The sequence below is a fragment of the Mobula hypostoma genome, chromosome 1 (genome assembly GCF_963921235.1).
Source record: "Mobula hypostoma chromosome 1, sMobHyp1.1, whole genome shotgun sequence".
Lineage (NCBI taxonomy): Eukaryota > Metazoa > Chordata > Chondrichthyes > Myliobatiformes > Myliobatidae > Mobula > Mobula hypostoma.
In genome coordinates this window covers 170,904,051-170,924,557 of record NC_086097.1, presented here as the reverse complement: position 1 = coordinate 170,924,557, position 20,507 = coordinate 170,904,051, and the positions used below count along the sequence as shown (strand labels likewise).

General features: G+C 42.6%; 1 protein-coding gene across 2 annotated transcripts in view; it reads right to left on the bottom strand.

Moving 5' to 3' along the window:
* The window catches only part of LOC134342600 (cadherin-7-like), a 232,820-nt gene that overhangs the window by 22,239 nt on the left and 190,074 nt on the right, over positions 1 to 20,507 (bottom strand). For both annotated transcript variants that reach the window (XM_063040931.1, XM_063040923.1), the window contains one exon: positions 6,517 to 6,638. In XM_063040931.1, coding sequence (XP_062897001.1) covers positions 6,517 to 6,638 — 122 coding nt within the window. The remainder of the gene's footprint in view (positions 1 to 6,516; positions 6,639 to 20,507) is intronic.

The window sequence follows — 20,507 nt, the reverse complement described above, 5'->3', positions numbered from 1 at the left end:
GCTCAGGTGAATACTGCAGGTTTTAAACAGGCATGGGTGGATGAATTGGGTATAGAACTGACAGAGGAGGTCTGGGATGAGTGTTTAAAGAGTATACATGATTGTTCGGTCAATGTCACACACAGAAACCTTCCTTTAACTGTGTACTCTGTCTTCAGGTTCAACCTTCCAAAATGTTTCATTTCAGAGTTTTCCAAACTCAACTCCATCATCCCCTTCTCTGCCTAGCTCGGCATCATGTCAATGTCCTGTTGTATCCTGCAACAGCCTTCTACCTACCACAACACCACCTACCTGCGTGTCAACTGCAAATTTCCTAGCTCACTCTTCAACTTCTTCATTCAAGTAATTTATAAAAATCACAAAGAACAGGGGTCCCGGGACAGATCCCTGCACAACATCACTGGTCACCAACCCCTCGGCCGAATCTATATGCACCATCTCCCACTGCCCTCTGCTTTCTGTCAGCAAGCTATTTCTGGATCCTCACAGCGAAGTTACCCTGGACCCTGCCTCTTGATTTTCTGAATGAGCCTAATGGGGTACCTAATTAAATGCCTTAGTAAAATCCATATACACCACAGTCATTGCTCCACTTTCATCAATGTGCATTGTCACATCCTCAATGAATTCAATCAGCCTTGTAAGGCACCAACTGCCCTTCTCAAAGCCACACTGACTATTCCTAATTAGACTGTGCTTCTCCAAATACTTGCACATCTTGTTTCTCAGAATCCTCTCCAATATTTTTCCAACCACTACCAGAAGATTCAGTTCTATAATTCCCAGGATTATCCCTACTTCCTTTCATGAACAAAGACATAACATTTGCCTCCTTCAAATCTATTGGTACTACATCCAGTGAAGATGCAAAAATCATCACCAAAGATGCAGCAACCTCCTCCCTCACCTCCCGTAATATCACGAGGTATATCCAGCCCTGGGGACTTATCTATCCTGAAGTTTTTGAACATTAATACAGTTTCTTAACATCAACATCTTCCAGCAGATCAGCTTGTTTTATATAGTCCTTGCGTTCATTAAGGTCCATCTCAATGGTGAAAATCAAAGCAAAGTATTCATCAGGGACTTCCCCTATCACCTCTGACTACAAGTGCATGTTCCTTCTTTTTTCCTTGATCGCTCTGCCTTTACTCTGGTCATCCTCTTGTTCCTCATGTACATGTAGAATGCCTTGTTGTTTTCCTTAATCCTACTCACCAATATCTTCTTATGACCCCTTCTGGCTCTCCCACGTCCATTCTTAATCTCCTTCCTGGCTACCTTTTAACTCTCTAGAGCCCTGTCTGGTCCTTGCTTTCTAAATCCTAAGTATGCTTCTATTTCTTTTTGACTACCTATTTCCTCACCCTTCTACCCTTTCCTTGCCTCAAAGGGACATATTATCCAAAACCCCATGCAAGTGCTCCCTAAACAACCTGCACATTTCCTTTGTCCATTTCCCCTGAGTACATGCATTTCTAATTTTTGCTCCCAAATTCTGCTTATTATGTCAGGAATCCATCCTGGACACACCTAATAAGTTCCGCCCCATCTATGCATTTTGTACTAAGGAGGTGCCAAACAACATCAGGGAAATTGGTCACTCATGATAACAGCACATTTATTTTTGTACCTTTCCAATATCTACAGCTACAGCTCAAACTATGGTTCTCTGCAAGCGGTGGGTATTTGCAATGGCTATGTGGCCTGGCATTTTGGTATCTCTAGGAGTGGACTGGAAGACGTGCAGCTTCAGAGTGCGGCCCCCTAGACAGCTGGTTCCTTGCCGATGTCAATGACTGAAGTGTCGTGGGAGAGTGAAACATCGGGACAACAGTCAGTGTGTGCTGCTGTTGGAAGAAGACGCAGTTGTTTTTCTTCTTTTCTCTTTCTTTTCCCCCCCTCCCTCTCTCTCACGAAAGCCTGTCAGTCCTCTAGTCAAGGGGCTCAAAGAAGTAACGTTAAAGATTGAAACATTGGAACAGCGAGTTGCTGGTCTCTTGTTTTTGTTGTTGCTGGTGTGATCTCTCTCTCTCCCTTATTGGTGAGAGAGAGCCTGAGATACCAAAATGCTGGGTTATGGACTATAGTTTTTGATCGACTCTAGATCAAGGTCTCTTTCAGGGCTTTTGCTATTCCTTGCATGGGGGGGGCAGTGCTTTTGCTGTTGCATTGGGGGGAGGGGGGAGTCAATACTTTGGCAGCTGCTTGTGGGTGGGTAGGGAGGGGTTTTGGCATCTTAATGTCTGCAAAAGAGTAAGAATTTCAGGCTGTATATTGTATACGTTCTCTGATATTAAATTGAACCATTTGCTCTGCCTCCCGATCAGCACCTCAGAGACCCTGTTGCCACTGGGGGGGAATTTATAGAATACTCCTAATAGAGTGATTGCTTGCTTCCTATTTGTAACATCCATCCACAGTGATTCAATGAATGATGTCCCCCCTTCCTGCAGCTGTGAGACTGTCCTTGATTAGCAATGCTACTCTTCCACCTCCTTTACCTCCGTCCCTGACTCTTTTGAAACATACAAACCCCAGAACATCCAACAGCCATTCATGCCCTTGTGACGGTAAGGTCTCTACAATGCCCACAACACCGTAGTTCCATGTACTGATCAATGCTTTAATTTTATCACCCTTGTTCCTGATATTCCTTGTACTAAAAGTGACACATTTCAACCCATCCAACTGACTGCAATTATGCCTTATCTACACACTGCATCGAGGTGCATGGGGTGCATGAGAGGGGTAGCACCTCTAGATGGGGGGCTTGTCGCACTCCTTGGAGTGGCTCGTCATCTATTGGTCCCCACCAACGCCCAGCTCTCACCTGTGGCTCCTTGAAGCTGTTTGTATGCAACAGCAGCCACACCCCGGGCAATGGCTTCGACAGCCCGGCTAAAGCAGGTGAGGGTAGCCAACAGGTCTGAAACCCTTGGTGAGATAGGAATTTGCTCATCCCAGCATGCGAAGACTGCTTCGGTGGATCAGGCGGAGGAAACCCCGGGGATTCAACGGCTGAGAAGGCGTTGCAGCAGCGCACTGTGGAGTGCGTAGGGTGCGGCAGAGCACTTAAGAAGACGCGGCCATCCAATGCAGCCAAGGAAGTTGCCAGACATAACGATTCTTCATGCCACTGGATCCTGACTTCTGAGGCCAAGAGAGTGGGATCGTCTCTGTGCAAGGCTTTTCCACTTTAATATCTTTCACACACTGGTTACATTGTAAAAGGTCAGCTGGTGGTGCAGTGAGGTCAGCGCCAGGCTCGAGAACGGAGATTCCCAATTTCGATCCAGTGACTGACCGCCCCTGAGCGCGCTCTCCATCCGCGCCGGGTTGATGTCGAGCTCGGAACTCGGCCTCATTAAAAAAAGACACACCACCCTGCACAATGTAGTCTTCCTTGGACACACACTACATCTACCTTTACATCAACTACCCCATCTTCTAAACTATCACTCTGGTTCCCATACCCTTGCCAAATTAGCTTAAACCCTCCCCTATAGCTCTAGCAAACATGCCCACAAGGATTTTAGTCCCCCTTCAGTTCAGGTGTATCTTGTCCTTTTGTACTGGTCATACTGCCCTAGAAGAGGTCCCAATGATCCACAAATCTAAAACCTTGACCCTGGCACAACAGAGGAACTGAAGATCATGAAAAAATGATGAAGAATTTCGGTAAAATAAATTAAAAAAAAGCTGTTCCCATAGTGGAAGGGTCCATAACCAGAGGACAAAGATTTGAGTAAAAGATCTTACTTGTTTTCTACATTACAACAATGTCTGCACACCCAATATACTTAATTTGACCGTGAAATGCTTTGGAAGGTCTAAAGGTCACAAAAGACCTGATATTAAATCAGGTCTTACTTTCATTGCATAGGGAATATTAAATTAAGCTTATAATATTTATCTTCATTCCACATGTAGAGAATTGCTGTATAATGGATTTTCTGGGCATATAATGGAACTGTCATGATAACTAATTTTGAATGGTCTTTCATGGTCTATTTTCTAGATTTCTTTTATTCTAATTGCGATCACAGCAAATAAAAGCTTCCTGATTTCTTTTAAAGCTGCAAGTTCATCTTTCACTTGGCAAGTTAATTTTTAATTTGCTTCAAACGAATATTCCTTAATTTAAATTACTATCATATCCACAGAGCCCTATGATTTAATCTAATTATACCTCCTTGTGATCTTGCGAAGCAGTAAAGGATCCAGCAATCATTGAATGACAAGGATTGAAAGCTGCAGTGTTTTTCCACTGCCCCACATATTGACTGCAGACAAAAGCACAGATCATGGAAACCTTTCTGCCTTATTTTTTGGGGAACTGTGTGAGTTTTGCACACACACTTCTGATTCAGCCAATGCTGGTGCCATCACTGAGACACTCTTCCTGATAATGAGTCAATGAAGACAAGATTTCAAAGGATATTTCTGGGACTGGAGGAGTTGAAATATATAAGGAAAGTCTGGAAAGGCTAGCATTGTTTTCCCTGGAGTGAAGGTGGCTGAGGGGTGACCCCATACAAGTTTATGAAATCATAAGGGGCATAGACAAAATTTATTTTTACAGTCTTTTTCTCAATGGCGTAAAATTAAAGTGAGAAAGGAAAGATTTAAAGGGGATCTGAGGAGCAAGTTTCTCAGACAGAGGGAGGATGGTTGTTATATTGAACAGGCTGCCAGAGAAAGTTGTAGGGGTGGGTACATTACAAGATTTAGAAGACATTTAAACAGGTACATGAATAGGAAAGGTTGAGAGGGATTTGGGCAGAATGCAGGCAAATGGGATTTGCTCAGGTAGGAACTTGGTTGGCATGGACTAGTTGGGTTGAAGGTCCTATCTTCTGTGCTGTATAGCTTTCTGCCCCTCCTTACCATGAAATAAATTGAGTAGATATGTTTCAACTGGAAAGTATTTAATTATAAAACCAATTGGGAAGGAGGTTGATTTGTCCAGTAGACTAACTGCAGAAGTTTGAAAATATTATAGTGTAAAACTATGAGGACAGCTTGCTTCCAAGAAGCCAGTGATTAAAAGGTGATATAGTGGAGGTGTGCAAGATGATAGGTTATCAGCAATGCCCTTGTCTTGTAAAATGAATAGAAAATAAGGGATTCAAGGGCTGTGGTGCTCCGTACATTTTTGGACACTGACACAATTGGAAGCTTAAAGGGCCAATTGTTCTATTCTTTCCCCTTGTTCCTACAGTTGTGTCAAGTTGATCCACAGAAATTATTTCTTCTGGTGGGAGGAGACTGTAACAGAAAGGATAGAATCTAAAATTCTAAGGCACTCTGAGAATGGGTGTTGCAGGAGGCAGGATAATGGGAATCTAGAGGCTCTTCCCAGAGAACTTTGTGTTTAGGGACTAGCAGAGGACGTGAACTAACGGAGGAGTGACTCAGAGATGAGACTTCAGCAGAGAGGGTTAAGACGGCACCGATTTCAATGGATCAAACCACAGCCTGTGTAAACTGTAATCACATTCCATAAATACCTTGAAGCAGATTGGGCAGGTGATAGTCTCATGGGCAATGAAGCACAGCCCTGCTGCAGCTCCACAGCACTGCTCAGAGAGATCACCTCTCGGATCCCACTACAGCCATAAAGCCGTACGGCAGAGAAAAAGGCCTTTTGGCCAAAATGGTCCATGCTGACCAAGGTTCCTGTTCAATCTATTTCCATTTGCATGCATTTGGCTCATATGCCTTTAACTATTCCTATTCAAGTGCCTTTTAAATGTTGTTAATGTACCTGCCTCAACCACTTGCTCCGGCAGTTCATTCCATACACTAACCTCCCTCCAGTCCTCAGCTTCCTATTACTTCTCACCTCTTAACTTACAGTAAGCCTATGCCCTCCAGATCTCGATTCACCAATCCCAGGGAAGAGATTATATGCATTTACACTATTTATGCCCCTTATGATTTCAGACACTCTCTCAGATCACTCCATATTCTCTAATAAACGAATAAAGTCCCAGCCTGCTCAACGACTCTTCATAACTTCCTAGAGTCCTCACAACAACCTTGTAAATCTCTTCCACACTCTTTCCAGCTTAATGGCATCTATCTGATAGCAGGGTAAACAAAACTGAGCACAACACTTCAAATATTCAGCAAGTATTGTAGACCATTCGATGAGCATGGAAAGAGAAAAAACAGGTACTTTATTATTTATTATTTTATTCTATGTTATTATTTGTGTTTTAAGCTATTGTTAGTCTTTATTTTTTATGGATTTATTACTTAGTTATTTACTCTATGGTAATAGCTTTTAAAGAATTGTCTCTAAATGTTCTTGTATAATATGTTTAAGAACCGCTACATAGGAAAACTATTATAGCTTTTACCGCTGCATTGTTGAGGATGAGATTTAATCAGCAAGGCTGGTCCTCTACATCAGCTGATTATAGGGAGGAGAGATCAGAAATGGGGAAAGCCAGATCAGCTTCTTCTGCCAAAGAATATTATATGATTGGGAATGAATTTCCTTACCTTGCCATGGTTGGTATTTTCACAAACAAATGTTTCGTACTCCATTGGAAATTCAGGGACGTTGTCATTGACATCCACCAAGCTAATGTGAACCGATCCCCTTCCAACTTGTGCAGGATTCTCTGTTCAAAGGACAAGGAAAGATTAGTGTCTGGGAGTGTCACTGCTTGGTATGGCAACTAGTCTGCCCAAGACCACAGGGAAGTGCAGAAAATTGTGAATGCAGCCCAGTCTATTAAGAAAATCAGCTACCCCTCCATGGACTCTGTCTACACTTCCTATTGCCTCAAAAGAGCAGCTAACGTCATCGGAAACCCCACCCAGCTCAGACATGTTCTCTTCACCCTACTTCCATCAGGGAAGATACTGAATCTTGAAAACTCATTACACTAGGCTCAAAGACAGCTGCTCACCTGCTGTTATAAGACTCTTGCATGATGAAGATAAATTCGTGATCTTACAACTTACTTTGTTGTGGCTGTGGCACCTTCTGGTCTATTTACACGACATTTTCTCTATAACTGCCACACCATATCCTGCATCCTCATACTGCTTTTCCCTTGTACTACCTTGATGTACTGATGTTTTGAAATGATCTGTATGGATTGTGTGTCAAACAAAGCTTATTTTACTGTGTCTTGGTACGTGTGACAATCATAAACCAATACCATTACGTTGTTTTTAAATCAACACAGTTTTTATATCAGCTTGGAGGATGTCTTCATGTACAGGCCAGTCTGTTGTGTTGTAAGAAATATGCCAGGCAGATTACGCTCAATAAACTCCCACAAAACCTATTTGATAATACCAGGATAATTTGTGAGGGATAAATGTTGGCGGGGATATTGAGGAGAACTTCCTCAAACAAGTGCTATGCGACCCTTTGCATACAACTGAGAGATAAAATAGAGCATAGGCTTAACATCTCATCCAAAAGACTTCTGACAGTGCTTGACTCCCTCACTTCTGCATGTTATCCTGATTCTATCTGAGCAAGTGCCTGGAATAAGAATTGAACTCAGGACTACCTGCCTCAGAGATGAAAGCACTAATATCATTTACAGCTGAGAACACCAAGTGTTCAATAAGCTTTCATCTCTGTTACAGCTGTAAAGGCCAAATGTTCAAAAAGAAGCAGAACTCTAAAATATTACAATAAATTATAGAAAATCATTAAAAAAGTAAGAACATATGCGCAGAGCTGTGGACAACTCTGATTTTAAAGAATGTCAGCATAACAATAATTCAACACAACATACAATATCACAGATTTTCTGTTGTTTCTTGAATTGATTCAAGGCTGTTCTCCGGGCATTTCACTAGGCAATGACAAGGAGCTTGTAGATCTCTTGCGCCCGGATAGTGAAAAGCTTACAAAAAGCATTCTCACTAGTTCAATCCTGAACTCCAGTGCTCTCAATGTGCAGCTTGCACATTCTCCGGGGCGCCTAGGCACGACTCGAGTAGCAGCAGTACTCTCAATCGATACAATTAAATATTCCCATTTCAGCCTGAGACAGCTAAAAAGCACAACTGCTTCCAAGGTCAGTACAGTTAACAAAGATGTCTTAATGCGTTTAAATGAATTATCGCTGCTTAAAGCCAATGGGAAAAAACACTAATTGTGGTGGGAAGTGCCCCCAGAGGACACTTTGGAGGAGGCGCGTGTAGATCGGGATTACAAGTGTGTTTAAGGAAATGGGGTTTTAAACTCCCTATACCAATGATCTTACTGGCGAATGTGCAGTATTTGGTGGATAAAATCGATGATCTTAAAGCTAGGGTGCTGAATTAGAGGGACATTAGGACCGCGTGTGTCCTGTGTTTAATGGAATCCTGGTTAACCCCTTCCATACCGGATGCAACGATTCAGATCGACAGGTTTACTATACACCGTCAGGATAGATCTATAGAGTCTCTCAAAAGCAGAGGTGGAGGAATATGCCTCATGATCAACTCTTCTTGGTGCACAAATATATCAGTGCTGTCCCAATTCTGCTCACCAGACCTGGAATATCTAGCAGTAAAGTGCCGTCCTCTTTACCTACCACGGTAGTTCTCTGGGGTCATTTTGGTAGCAGTTTACATTCCACCTCAGGCCAATGTCAAACAGGCTTTAAGTGACTTGAGCAATGGGGTCAACATGCACGAAACAGCGCACCCTAACACCTTCACCATCGTTTTGGGAGATTTTAACCAGGCCAGTCAGAAAAAAAATCACTAAGCAATTACCATCAACAGATCACTTGCAATACCAGAGGAAATAACACACTGGACCATTGCTACACCACCATCAAGAATGCCTATCGTGCTTTTCCATGCCTTCACTACGGGAAGTCCAATCACCTGGCTGTACTTTTACTCCCTGAGTACAGGCAAAGACTGAAGACTGCGGCACCAGCAGTGAGGACCAAGAAGGTATGGACAAGGGAAGTACAGGAGTGCCTACAGGACTGCTTTGAATCTGTGGACTGAACTGTATTCAGGGATTCATCTTCAAACCTGGATGAGTATGCTGCATACTGACTTCTTTAAAACCTGTGTGGATGTGTGTCTGCCACAAAGACTTACTGTACATTCCCAAACCAAAAGCCATGGATGAACCAGGAGGTATGTCGTCTTCTGAAGGCTAGATCTGTGACATTCAAATCTGGCAACCCAGGCCTGTACCAGAAAACCAGATATGATTTTCAGAGGGTTATTTCAAGGGTGAGGAGACAATTTCAAACAGGGTTGTAGGTGACATCAGATGCATGGCAACTCTGGTAGGGTCTGCATGACTATCGCCCGGTAGCACTCACATCGACAGTGATTAAATGCTTTGAGAGTTTGTTCATGACTAGACCGAACACCTGCTTCAGCAAGGACCTGGACCTATTGCAATTTGCCTATTGCCACAATAGGTCAATGGCAGAGACAATCTCAATGGCTCTCCACACAGCTTTAGACCACTTGGACAACACGTCAGGACTGTTCAACAACTATAGCTCAGCATTTAATACCATCATTCCCACAATCCTGATTGAGAAGTTGCAGAATCTAGGCCTCTGTACCTCCTTGTGTAATTGGATCCTTGACTTCCAAACCGGAAGACCACAATCTGTGCGGATTGGTGATAACATATCCTCTTCGCTGACAAATTCAACACTGGCGCACCTCAGGGGTGTTTGCTTAGCCCACTGCTCTACTCTCTATATGCACATGACTGTGTGGCTAGGCATAGCTCAAATACCATCTACAAATTTGCTGATGAGACAACCATTGTTGGTAGAATCTCAGGTGGTGACGATAGGGCGTACAGGAGTGAGATATGCCAACTAGTGGAGTGGTGTTGCAGCAACAACCTGGCACTCAACGTCAGTAACACAAAAGAGCTGATTGTGGACTTCAGGAAGGGTAAGACGAAGGAGCACATGCCAATCCTCATAGAGGGATCAGAATTGAAGAGAGTGAGCAGTTTCAAGTTCCTGGGAGTCAAGATCTCTGAGGATCTAACCTGGTCCCAACATATCGATGTAGTTATAAAGAAGGCAAGACAGCAGCTATACTTTATTTGGAGTTTGAAGAGATTCGGCATGTCAATAAATACACTCAAAAACTTCTATAGTTGTACCATGGAGAGCATTCTGACAGAATGCATCACTGTCTGGTATGGAGGGGCTAATTGCACAAGACCGAAAGAAGCTGCAGAAGGTTGTAAATCTAGTCAGCTCCATCTTGGGCACTAACTTACAAAGTACCCAGGACATCTTCAGGGAGCGGTGTCTCAGAAAGGCAGCGTCCATTATTAAGGACATCCAGCACCCAGGGCATGCCCTTTTCTCACTGTTACCATCAGGTAGGAGGTACAGAAACCTGAAGACACACACTCAGCGATTCAGGTACAGCTTCTTCCCCTCTGCCATCCTATTCCTAAATGGACATTGAATCTTTGGACACTACCTCAATTTTTTTTAAATATACAGTATTTCTGTTTTTGCATGTTTTTTTAAAAATCTATTCAATATATGTAATTGATTTACATGTTTATTTATTATTATTTTTATTTAATTTATTATTTTTTTCTCTCTCTGCTAGATTATGCATTGAACTGCTGCTGCTAAGTTAACAAATGTCGGCGATAATAAACCTGATTCTGATTCTAACCATGAAGATTTTCTCTCTGTGCTGGCTTTCTCTCCCACATCCCAAGGGCATGCAGCTAAGTGGTAGAATCTGAGGGAGCTGAAGAGAATGTGGGGGGAATAAAAAATAGGATTAATGCTGGATTAGAATAAATGGGTAGTTATTAGTCATCCAGGTCTCACTGTTATCTTTTTTTCTTCTAATTTGCATGGCACTTTCTCTGTAACACCATATCCCATATTCCGTTATTGTTTTTCCCTTGTGCTACATCGAAGCACACAAGTTGCAAGATGATCTGCATGGATGATCTGTAAAACAAAGCTTTCACTGCACATATGACAACAATAGACCTACCAATAACCTGACTTGGCAGCACAAGAAGTATAAGTCTAGCCTGTAACCCTTTTAAACAAGGGTTCCTGAAATCTTTACTTATTTGTTATGCATTTGAGCCTCTGGACTTTGCTGCTAAGGGCCGCATTTATTGCCTGTTCGTAATCGCCCTCGAGAAAATGGTGAGCTGCCTTTTGTGCTGCTTCAGTCCTTCTGATGACGATACTGCTAAAGCCATGTTGGGGAGCAGAGATGGGCGAATAAGATGGGCTCTTGACCTTGCAATCTACCTTGTTATGATCTAGCACCTTATTGTCTACCTGCCCCACACTTTCACTAGCTGAATTCTGTTATTTTCGTTCCTTGTACTACCTAAATACACTGTGCAATGATCTGATCTGTATAAACAGTACGCAGGACAAGATTTTCACTGTATTTCAGAGCATGTTGCAATGATAAACCATTTCCAATTCTCAATGAAACACCGGTGCTATCTTTCCATGCATGATTCTGAGGAGAACATTCAGGTGGTGGTGCTCTCATGCACCCTCTGCCTTATCGACCTTCGTGGCACACGTTTTAGGTTAGGGAGGTGTTCTCAGGGTAGCCTGGGCCAGTAACTGGAGCACTTTTGCACTGACATTAATGCCGGCCTTCTCAGAGTAACCCCTGCCCACAAGCTGGGTCACTCATCTAGTTTCACCCAGAGTCATAGTTATACAGCAATCATAAGCACACTAACCTGCCTTCAATATCTGCAGCCACATCGACCACTGCCAGCTGAAGCTCATTCATCATTCCTCTAACGTGGCTGCAATTAGTTGAAATTACTTTAAATTCCACTTAAATGACTTCAAATTCAGTTTGTTGTGCTATCCTTGGTAGATACACCCTGGGGCCACACTCAAATGAAATTACAGGCCAGACTGCTCTTCCAACAAGAGCAATTACTTGAGCATACAGTATTTTTAGCTCAAAGTTGGTTTAACTCAGTTATTCCAGGAACCCATTACTGTGCTTCTGTCAATAATTGATTATGATCAGTGATCCCTTCCACTTTGCTGGTTCAGGGGACATTTTACACCCAGGGGTACAGTAAGGAGTTTGGGTGTAACATCAGCTCTTTATGACTTCCAGTGTTTCCAATACATTTGGTGTATCTCAGTTGTGACTCTTCCCAATAGCCTGTCCTGGTCTAACCACATTGATTCCACTCCCAAAAAAATCTGCCAATGCCTTTAATTCCTCAGGAGGCTAAAGAGATTTGTTCTGTCCTCATCAGTTCTCACTAATTTTTGTTCATTCACCATCTTAACAGATCCATTATGGCTGGTTATGACAACTGCTCTGCACATGTCCACAAGAAACTACAGAGTTGTGGACACAGCTCAGCACATCATGGGAACCAATATCCCTTACATGGACTGTCTAGACATTTTGATGTCTTGGTGAAGCAGTCAGCATAATCAAAGACCTCAACCGCCATCAGGCAGAAGACTGAAATACTGAAAGTATATACCACCAGGCTCAATGGCAGTTCTTCCTCACTGTTTTAAGGCTTTATGGTTCATTAGTGTAATAAAATGAACTCTTAACTTAATAATCTACCTCATTATCACCTTGCACTTTAATGTTTACCTGCACTGTACTTTCTCTGTAGTTGTTACACTTCATTCTGGACTCTGTTATTCCATTATCTTGTGCTACCTTAATGAACTGTATAATGATCTGATGTGCATGAACTGTATGCAAGACAAGCTTAGTGCCTATGACAATAGTAAAGCAATTCCAGTTCCCCACTGGATGTACCAAATCTCTGTTCCCCTTTCTGCAACAGGGACTCAAGGGATATATTGTAGGATCTGTGGTGCTGAGATCAAAGATTAGTCATGGTCTTATGAATGGCAGAGTAGGTTTGAGGGGCTGAATAGCCAATTCCTATTCTTTATACCCTGGCCTACATGTTCTTGTAACTTCTCTCTGCTTTAGTCCAGATAATATTCCAATCTTAGACTGGTCCACTACTGGTTAATTTTGACATCCACCAAAGCATAAAACATAGAACACTAGAGCATAGGAACAAGCCATTCTACCCACAATGTCTGTGCTGAACACGATGCCAAATTAAATTAATCCCTGACACAAGAAATTCTGCAGACACTGGAAATCTCAATCAACATGCACGAAATGCTGGAGGAACTCAGCAGGTCAGGCAGCATCTATAGGGGGTCTCGCCCCAAAATGCCTACCGTTTACTTCCCTCCATTGATGCTGCCTAAACTGCTGAGTTCCCCCAACATATTGTATGTGTAAATTAATTCTTCATATCCCTAAGTTCCCTGCATGTTTACGTTCCTCTATAATAGTCTCTTCTTAAAAGTTGCTATTGCATCCCTTGCCACAACTACAGAACCTACCATTCTCAGTTAACAAAAATGCCTCGTACATCTCCCTGATATTGTTTTTTTTTGCAGAAAGCGTATCAGCTTCCCTCTCACTCAACTGTGTTAATGACCTCTTCCAAATACTTCATCAGTGAAGTATTACTGTCTTTACATATCTTCTTTCTCCATGGTCAGTATACATAATTACCCACTCTGCACACTCATTTCTGGATCCCTCGCCACATTGCTGCTAGGAATAGTTTAAATGATGGCTACCTGTCCTAACGTTTAACCTTATGGTGAAAGTTAATTACCAAGTAGTGTTGATTGAAGATGGCAATGAAGAGGCAAATGGGAGCAAGGTAGACTGGCTGGCTGAGGAGTGTGCAACAACATCGTTGCACTCAGATCAGCAAGACCAGGGAATAGCTGGTGATCTTCAGGAGGGGGGGGTCAGGAGAACACACACATGACCTCACTGAGGGATCCTAAGTGGAATTAGTGAGCAGCTTCAGGTTCCTGGGCAACAACTCACAGGATCTATCCTGGGCCCACCACACAAATGAGATCATGAAGAAAGCACAGCACAGTTATACGTCATTAGGAGCTAGGAGATTTGGTATGTCACCAAAGACTCCAGCAAATTTCTGCAGATATTCTGTGCACAACATTGTGATTGGTTGCATCACCATCTGTATGGAGGCTTCAATACAGAGGTTTGAAAGAGGCTGCAGAGATTGTTGACACCGCCAGGCCCATCATAGGTGTGGCCCTCCCCACCACTGAGAATCTCTTCTAAAGGTGGTGCCTCAGGAAGATGGCACTCATCACTACTCGGGACATGCTCTATTCTCATTACTGCCCAGGAGGAGGTACAGACTAGGAACAGCTTCTTCCTCTCTACCATCAGATTTTTGACCAGTCCATGAATCTATGCATGTTACCTCAGTATTCCCCTTTCACATTATTTATTTACTAATTATTGTAACTTACAGCAATTGTTTTTGTTGAGCATGGTACTGCTGTCAGACAGTAATACATTTCATGACGTGCACTATGTTAAACCTGATTCTGATTGTGATTCTCACTGTCCTTTGACAATGTGCTGAGTTCAAGTGGGGGACAGAGGTCAACTGAAGATTATTACTACAAATAAACCTTGAGACCATAGTTGATTTGAGTTCATGATTGTACAAGGGGGGAATATTGAAGTGGTTTCCAGTTGCCTTCTTCAGTTGCAGCATCCATACTGGACGGGTAAACCTGGCCATTGATCAGCAGATTCCTCTGCCCAGCGTTTTTAGTTTTACAACCATAAATTCCAATTGTAGCATCTGCTTGTAAAACCATCCATCACCTGCAAATCATGGCTTCACGTGACCCTGATTGGGAGGCTAAACAGGTACTACACCTTGCCCAAGGGTGACCTGTAGGCTATCGGACAGAAGGAGCGCCTGACTCCTCCTTTTGCTGAGCAATTGCACAGCACCGACTCCTTAAACAAAAAGAAAACTGAGGTAATGGTACTATCAACTAAACCTGATATCCCAAACTGTAGGATTGTATTGGGAAATGAAATCCTGAAGCAAGTTCACAACTTCAAGTACCTTGGATCATGGGTAACATCTGATGGCAAATGCGAAACAGACATAAAAGCAAGAATAGCAATGGCAAGAACAGCATTTACAGAAATGAGAAACATCCTAACGAACAAGAAAATAGCAATTGACATCCGCCTTAGAACTCTCAGCTGCTACATTCTTCCTATATTGATGTATGGCTGCGAGTCATGGACCATCACAAATGCAATGGAAAAAAGAATCAACGCATCAGAGATGTGGCTCCTCAGAAGAATACTATGCATATCATATACGGACAGGATAACCACGAAGAAGTTCTACAGAGAAGGAAAACAAAACGTACATTACTTAAAAAAATCAGAAAACAGCAATGAAAATTCCTTGGACACATCATGCGAAGAGAGACATTAGAACATTTAGTTACAACTGGGAAGCTGGAAGGAAAAAGAAGCAGAGGCAGACAGAGAATGAAAATGATAGATGGAATAACATCATGGTTAGAAACAGGGGAGGCAACAACTACAATTCGGAGGGTCAGGGACCGTGATGGATGGAGAGACATGATCGCCCACGCTGAACGGCAAGGCACCTGAATGATTGAATGAAACCTTGAGATCAGAGCAGGGTGCAAAATTCATCATCTACTGCTCTGTTAAAAGAGAATTTTATAACATAGAGGGACTTATAAATGCAAGTAGTTGGTTCCCTAAAGGTGGCATCACAGGTAGAAAAGGTGGAAAAGAAGGATTTTAGCATACTGATCTTCATCAGTACGGCATGAAGTATCAAAGTTAGAATGGTACGTTGCAGTTATCCAAGACATTGGTCACATCACAGTTGGAATATGTAACTTTATGTAATATTGCCATAGGAAAAATGACATAAGACTGAAAAGAGTGCAGAGGAGATTTAAGAGAATGTCACCAGGACTCGAGGGACTGTGTTACAGAGAGAGCTTGAGCCGTTTGGCACTTTATTCATTGGAGTGTTGGAGACTGAGGGGTAAACTAGAGAACTAGAGGACATAGGTTCAGGGTGAGAGGGGAGAGATCTAATAGAAATCCTTGAGCCACCACAGGGAGTGTTCAGTGTATGGAACAAGCTGCCACAGAAAGTGGTTGAGGCAAGTACAAGATTCAAGATTCAAGATTTTTTAATGTCATTTCCAGTACACAATTTAAAGAAGAATGAAATAATTGTTACTCTGGCTCTGATGCAGCCCAAAAATAACACAATAAGATAAAGAATTCAATAATAATATAAAAAACACAATAAATACTTAGAAATGCGTAAGGTAACTTATATACATAGATTGATGGTATGTTTATAAAGTGACACCAGGCACTGGAGTATCCGTACTTAAGGTGACTGACAGGAAGTGATAAAGCAGTGATAGAGGAAGAGGTGTGGAGGGGTAGGTTACTGGGTGGAGGTGTTCATCAGCCTTAATCCTCGGGAAAAATAACTGTTTTTAAGTCTGCTGGTCCTGGTGTGGATATTATGTGGCCTCCTTCCTGATAGAAGTGGGTCAAGCGGTCCATATGTAGGGTGAGTGGGATCCTTCATGATGTTACAGGCCCTTTTCTAGCATCTTTCTGTTTATCTGTCCTTGGTGGTAGATAGGCTAGTGCCAGTGGTGCACTGGGCAGTTTTGACAACCATATGTAGAGCCCTCCTGCTCGCCGCGGTGCAGTTTCCACACTATGCACAGATGCCGCTTGTTAGGATGCTCTCTACTGCACATCTGTAGAGTGATGTGAGTATAGATGTGCAAAGGCCAGCTCTCTACTGCCTCCTCGTAAAGTAAAGGCATTGGTGAGCTTTCCTGGTTGTGCAGAAAGTGTTCTGGGACCATGAGAGGCTATTAACAACATTGAAAACACACTTGTTCAGGTATACAGATTTAGAGGGCTATGGGCCAAACACAGTCAGCTGGGACTAACTCAGATGGAAACTTGGTCAGTATGCACCAGTTAGGCTGAAGTACCTGACTCCATGCTCTCTGACTCTATATCTGTACAACCAAGCAATCTTATTAAATTAGATACCACTTCTGCAGGAATTACTCTATCACCCAGTGCTGCTTTCACCAATACATCATACTGGCTCTGCCTGAGGTTTACACAGGGTAACCTTATATGGTTGTAAGCTTCAGTACCTTGATGCTGTTGTAAGAATCCTTAAACATCTATTCATATTTTATCAGAAGCTAACTGAAACAGTCGTTAAGTATTGTCACTGAATTTATATTTCCAATCCACACTCGACTCCTTTGACTAGCTTCTTCCCAGCAGAACTAGCCTGTTCACACATTCAGCAATACACACAAAATGCTACAGGAACCCAGCAGGTCAGGCAGCTTTCGTTGAGGAAAATGAACAGTAGATCATTTGAGCTGAGCTAATTTGTCAGAGTTCAGGTCAATTAAATTCAGTCAGGACTCTGATCCTCATGATGGGTCTCAGCCTGACTGACCTGCTGAATTCATAGAAACATAGAATAACTACAGCACAATACAGGACCTTCAGCCCACAATGCTGTGCCGAACATGTACTTACTTTGGAAATTACCTAGGGTTACCTATAGCCCTCTATTTTTCTAAGCTCCATGTACCTATCCGGGAGTCTCTTAAAAGACCCTATTGTGTCTGCCTCCACCACAGCCCATTCCACGCACTCACCACTCTACGTAATAAATTTACCCCTGACATCTCCCCTGTACTTACTTCCAAGCATCTTAAAACAGGATTCCTTCAGCATTTTGTGTGTGCTGCTCAGGATTTACAGCATCTGCAGAATTTCTTGTGTCTCTGTTCACAGCCACTGCAATTGGCAGTGTTGCATTTGCCCATTACAGGGAAAGCAACACTGTAGTTATCCTAATCTTCTCACCTCTCACTATGGTACATCCTTGATTTGAATTTGCTTCATGTTAATGGCACCTAGCTTTCCCATGATAAAATTATGTGTGGTTGTGTCAATATACAAAGTGATATCTTAGGGATCATTAATCTTTAATTATGAAATTGTTGTGTATATTTATCACCAGTGGTGTATACAATGCATCAAATAGGTTCAGTGTTATGCATGAACCAAGAAGCTGTCTCTCACTTGCAAGAGCATGTGCTGATATAATAAATTTTCCAGCAAATAAAGTAATGGGTGCCTGTATGCAGCAGTTCATAGATAGCAATCGGACATGGACCAATATGTGGCAAATGGCATTCACACCACAGAAGTGCCAAGCAGGAAACATCTCCATAAAAAGAAAGAGACAAACCATTGATCATTGCCTTTCCATGTCACTACCACTGCTGAGTCCCCACAGTCACTGTTCACTAGTGCAATAAGATATACTATAGTACGACAAGATCATCTACCTTGTGATGATCTTGTACTTTACTGTTTACTTGCACTGCACTTTCTCAGTAGGTGTTATACTTTATTCTGAATTCTGCTATTGTTTCGCCTTTTTCTACCCCAATGCACTGTGTAATAATATGATCTGAATGCACAATATGCAAAACAAACTTTCCTCTGTATCTTTCTACCTGTGACAATAATAAACCAATACTAATACCAATACCATTGACCAGAAATGCAACTGAATGAGCCCCGTACATTGCACTGTTAAAAGAGCACATAAGAAGCAGGCTTTCTCACCTCCTACCATCTGACATTCCACAATCTATAAGGCAAAAAGTCAGGAGTGTGACGGAATACTCTCCATCACCTTAGATGAGTGCAGCTTCAACAATTCTCAAGAAACTCGACTCTCTCCCAGGCAAAGCCACCCACTTAACGAACACCTCATACACCAACCTAAACACGCAATCCCTCCACATAGTGTGAACCATCTACAAAACACACTGCGGTTACTCAGCACCTCCCAAGACCAAAGCATCTACTACCAAGAAGAGCAAGGGCAGCAGACACACAACAGGCAGGTTCCTTTCCAAGTGGTACACCATCCTGACTTGGTCATTCCTTCATCATCACTGAATCCAACTCCTGGAACACCCTACCCAACATTACTGTCAGAACATCTTCAGCAGAAGGAATGCAGCAATTCATTAAGATGGCTTATTGTGCTTTCAATAAACTGAAATAGATGAAAGAAAGATGGAGGGCTATCTTGAAGGGGAAGGTTAGGTTGATCATAGTCATAGTCATACTTTATTGATTCCAGGGGAAATTGGTTTTCATTACAGTTGCACCATAAATAATTAAACAGTAATAAAAACCATAAATAGTGAAATAGTAATATGTAAATTATGCCAGTAAATTATGAAATAAGTCCAGGACCAGCCTATTGGCTCAGGGTGTCTGACCCTCCAAGGGAAGAGTTGTAAAGTTTGATGGCCACAGGCAGGAATGTCTTCCTATGATGCTCTGTGTTGCATCTCGGTGGAATGAGTCTCTGGCTGAATGTACTCCTGTGCCCACCCAGTACATTATGTAGTGGATGGGAGACATTGTTCAAGATAGCACGCAACTTGGACAGCACCCTCTTTTCAGACACCACCGTCAGAGAGTCCAGTTCCATCCCCACAACATCACTAGCCTTACGAATGAGTTTGTTGATTCTGTTGGTGTCTGCTACCATCAGCCTGCTGCCCCAGCACACAACAGCAAACATGATAGCAATGGCCACCACAGACTCGTAGAACATCCTCAGCATCGTCCAGTAGGTGTTAAAGGACCTCAGTCTCCTCAGGAAATAGAGACGGCTCTGATCCTTCTTGTAGACAGCCGCAGTGTTCTTTGACCAGTCCAGTTTATTGTCAATTCATATCCCCAGGTACTTGTAATCCTCCACCATGTCCACACTGACCCCCTGGATGGAAACAGGGGTCACCGGTACCTTAGCTGTCCTCAGGTCTACCACCAGCTCCTTAGTCTTTCTCACACTAAGCTGTAGATAATTCTGCTGACACCATGTGACAAAGTTTCCTACCGTAGCCCTGTACTCAGCCTCATCTCCCTTGCTGATGCATCCGACTATGGCAGAGTCATCCGAAAACTTCTGAAGATGACAAGACTCTGTGTAGTAGTTGAAGTCCGAGGTGTAAATGGTGAAGAGAAAGGGAGACAAGACAGTCATAGTGTAGATTGAAAGGTGGGCACAGCTTTATAGGATGAAGGGCCTGTACTGTACTGTATTGTTCAATGTTCTATGTTCTGTGAAACAGTTATATGGTCTGGAACTAGCATTTCTTCCTCAAACTTTTTCATCGAGGTATTCCTGTGCATATTTGTGTCCGATGCACCATAGTGCACATCTCACTCTTGCCGCTGTGTAAATGTTTAAAGGGCTTCACAGTAGATCAAATGGAGATAATCAGCTTGGACAAATTGTAATCAGATATGACTTTCCATTAATTCTTAGCTCAGAAGCTGAGGCAGATTACATCATCCGATTATTTTCTTTATTGACAGGTTTATAACATATTCCTGATATTTCAATTTGCATTATTGGGGGTATGGTATTGATGTGGATATAGAATTGGTTGGCAGACAGGAAGCAAAGAGTGGAAATAAATGGGACCTTTTCAGAATGGCAGGCAGTG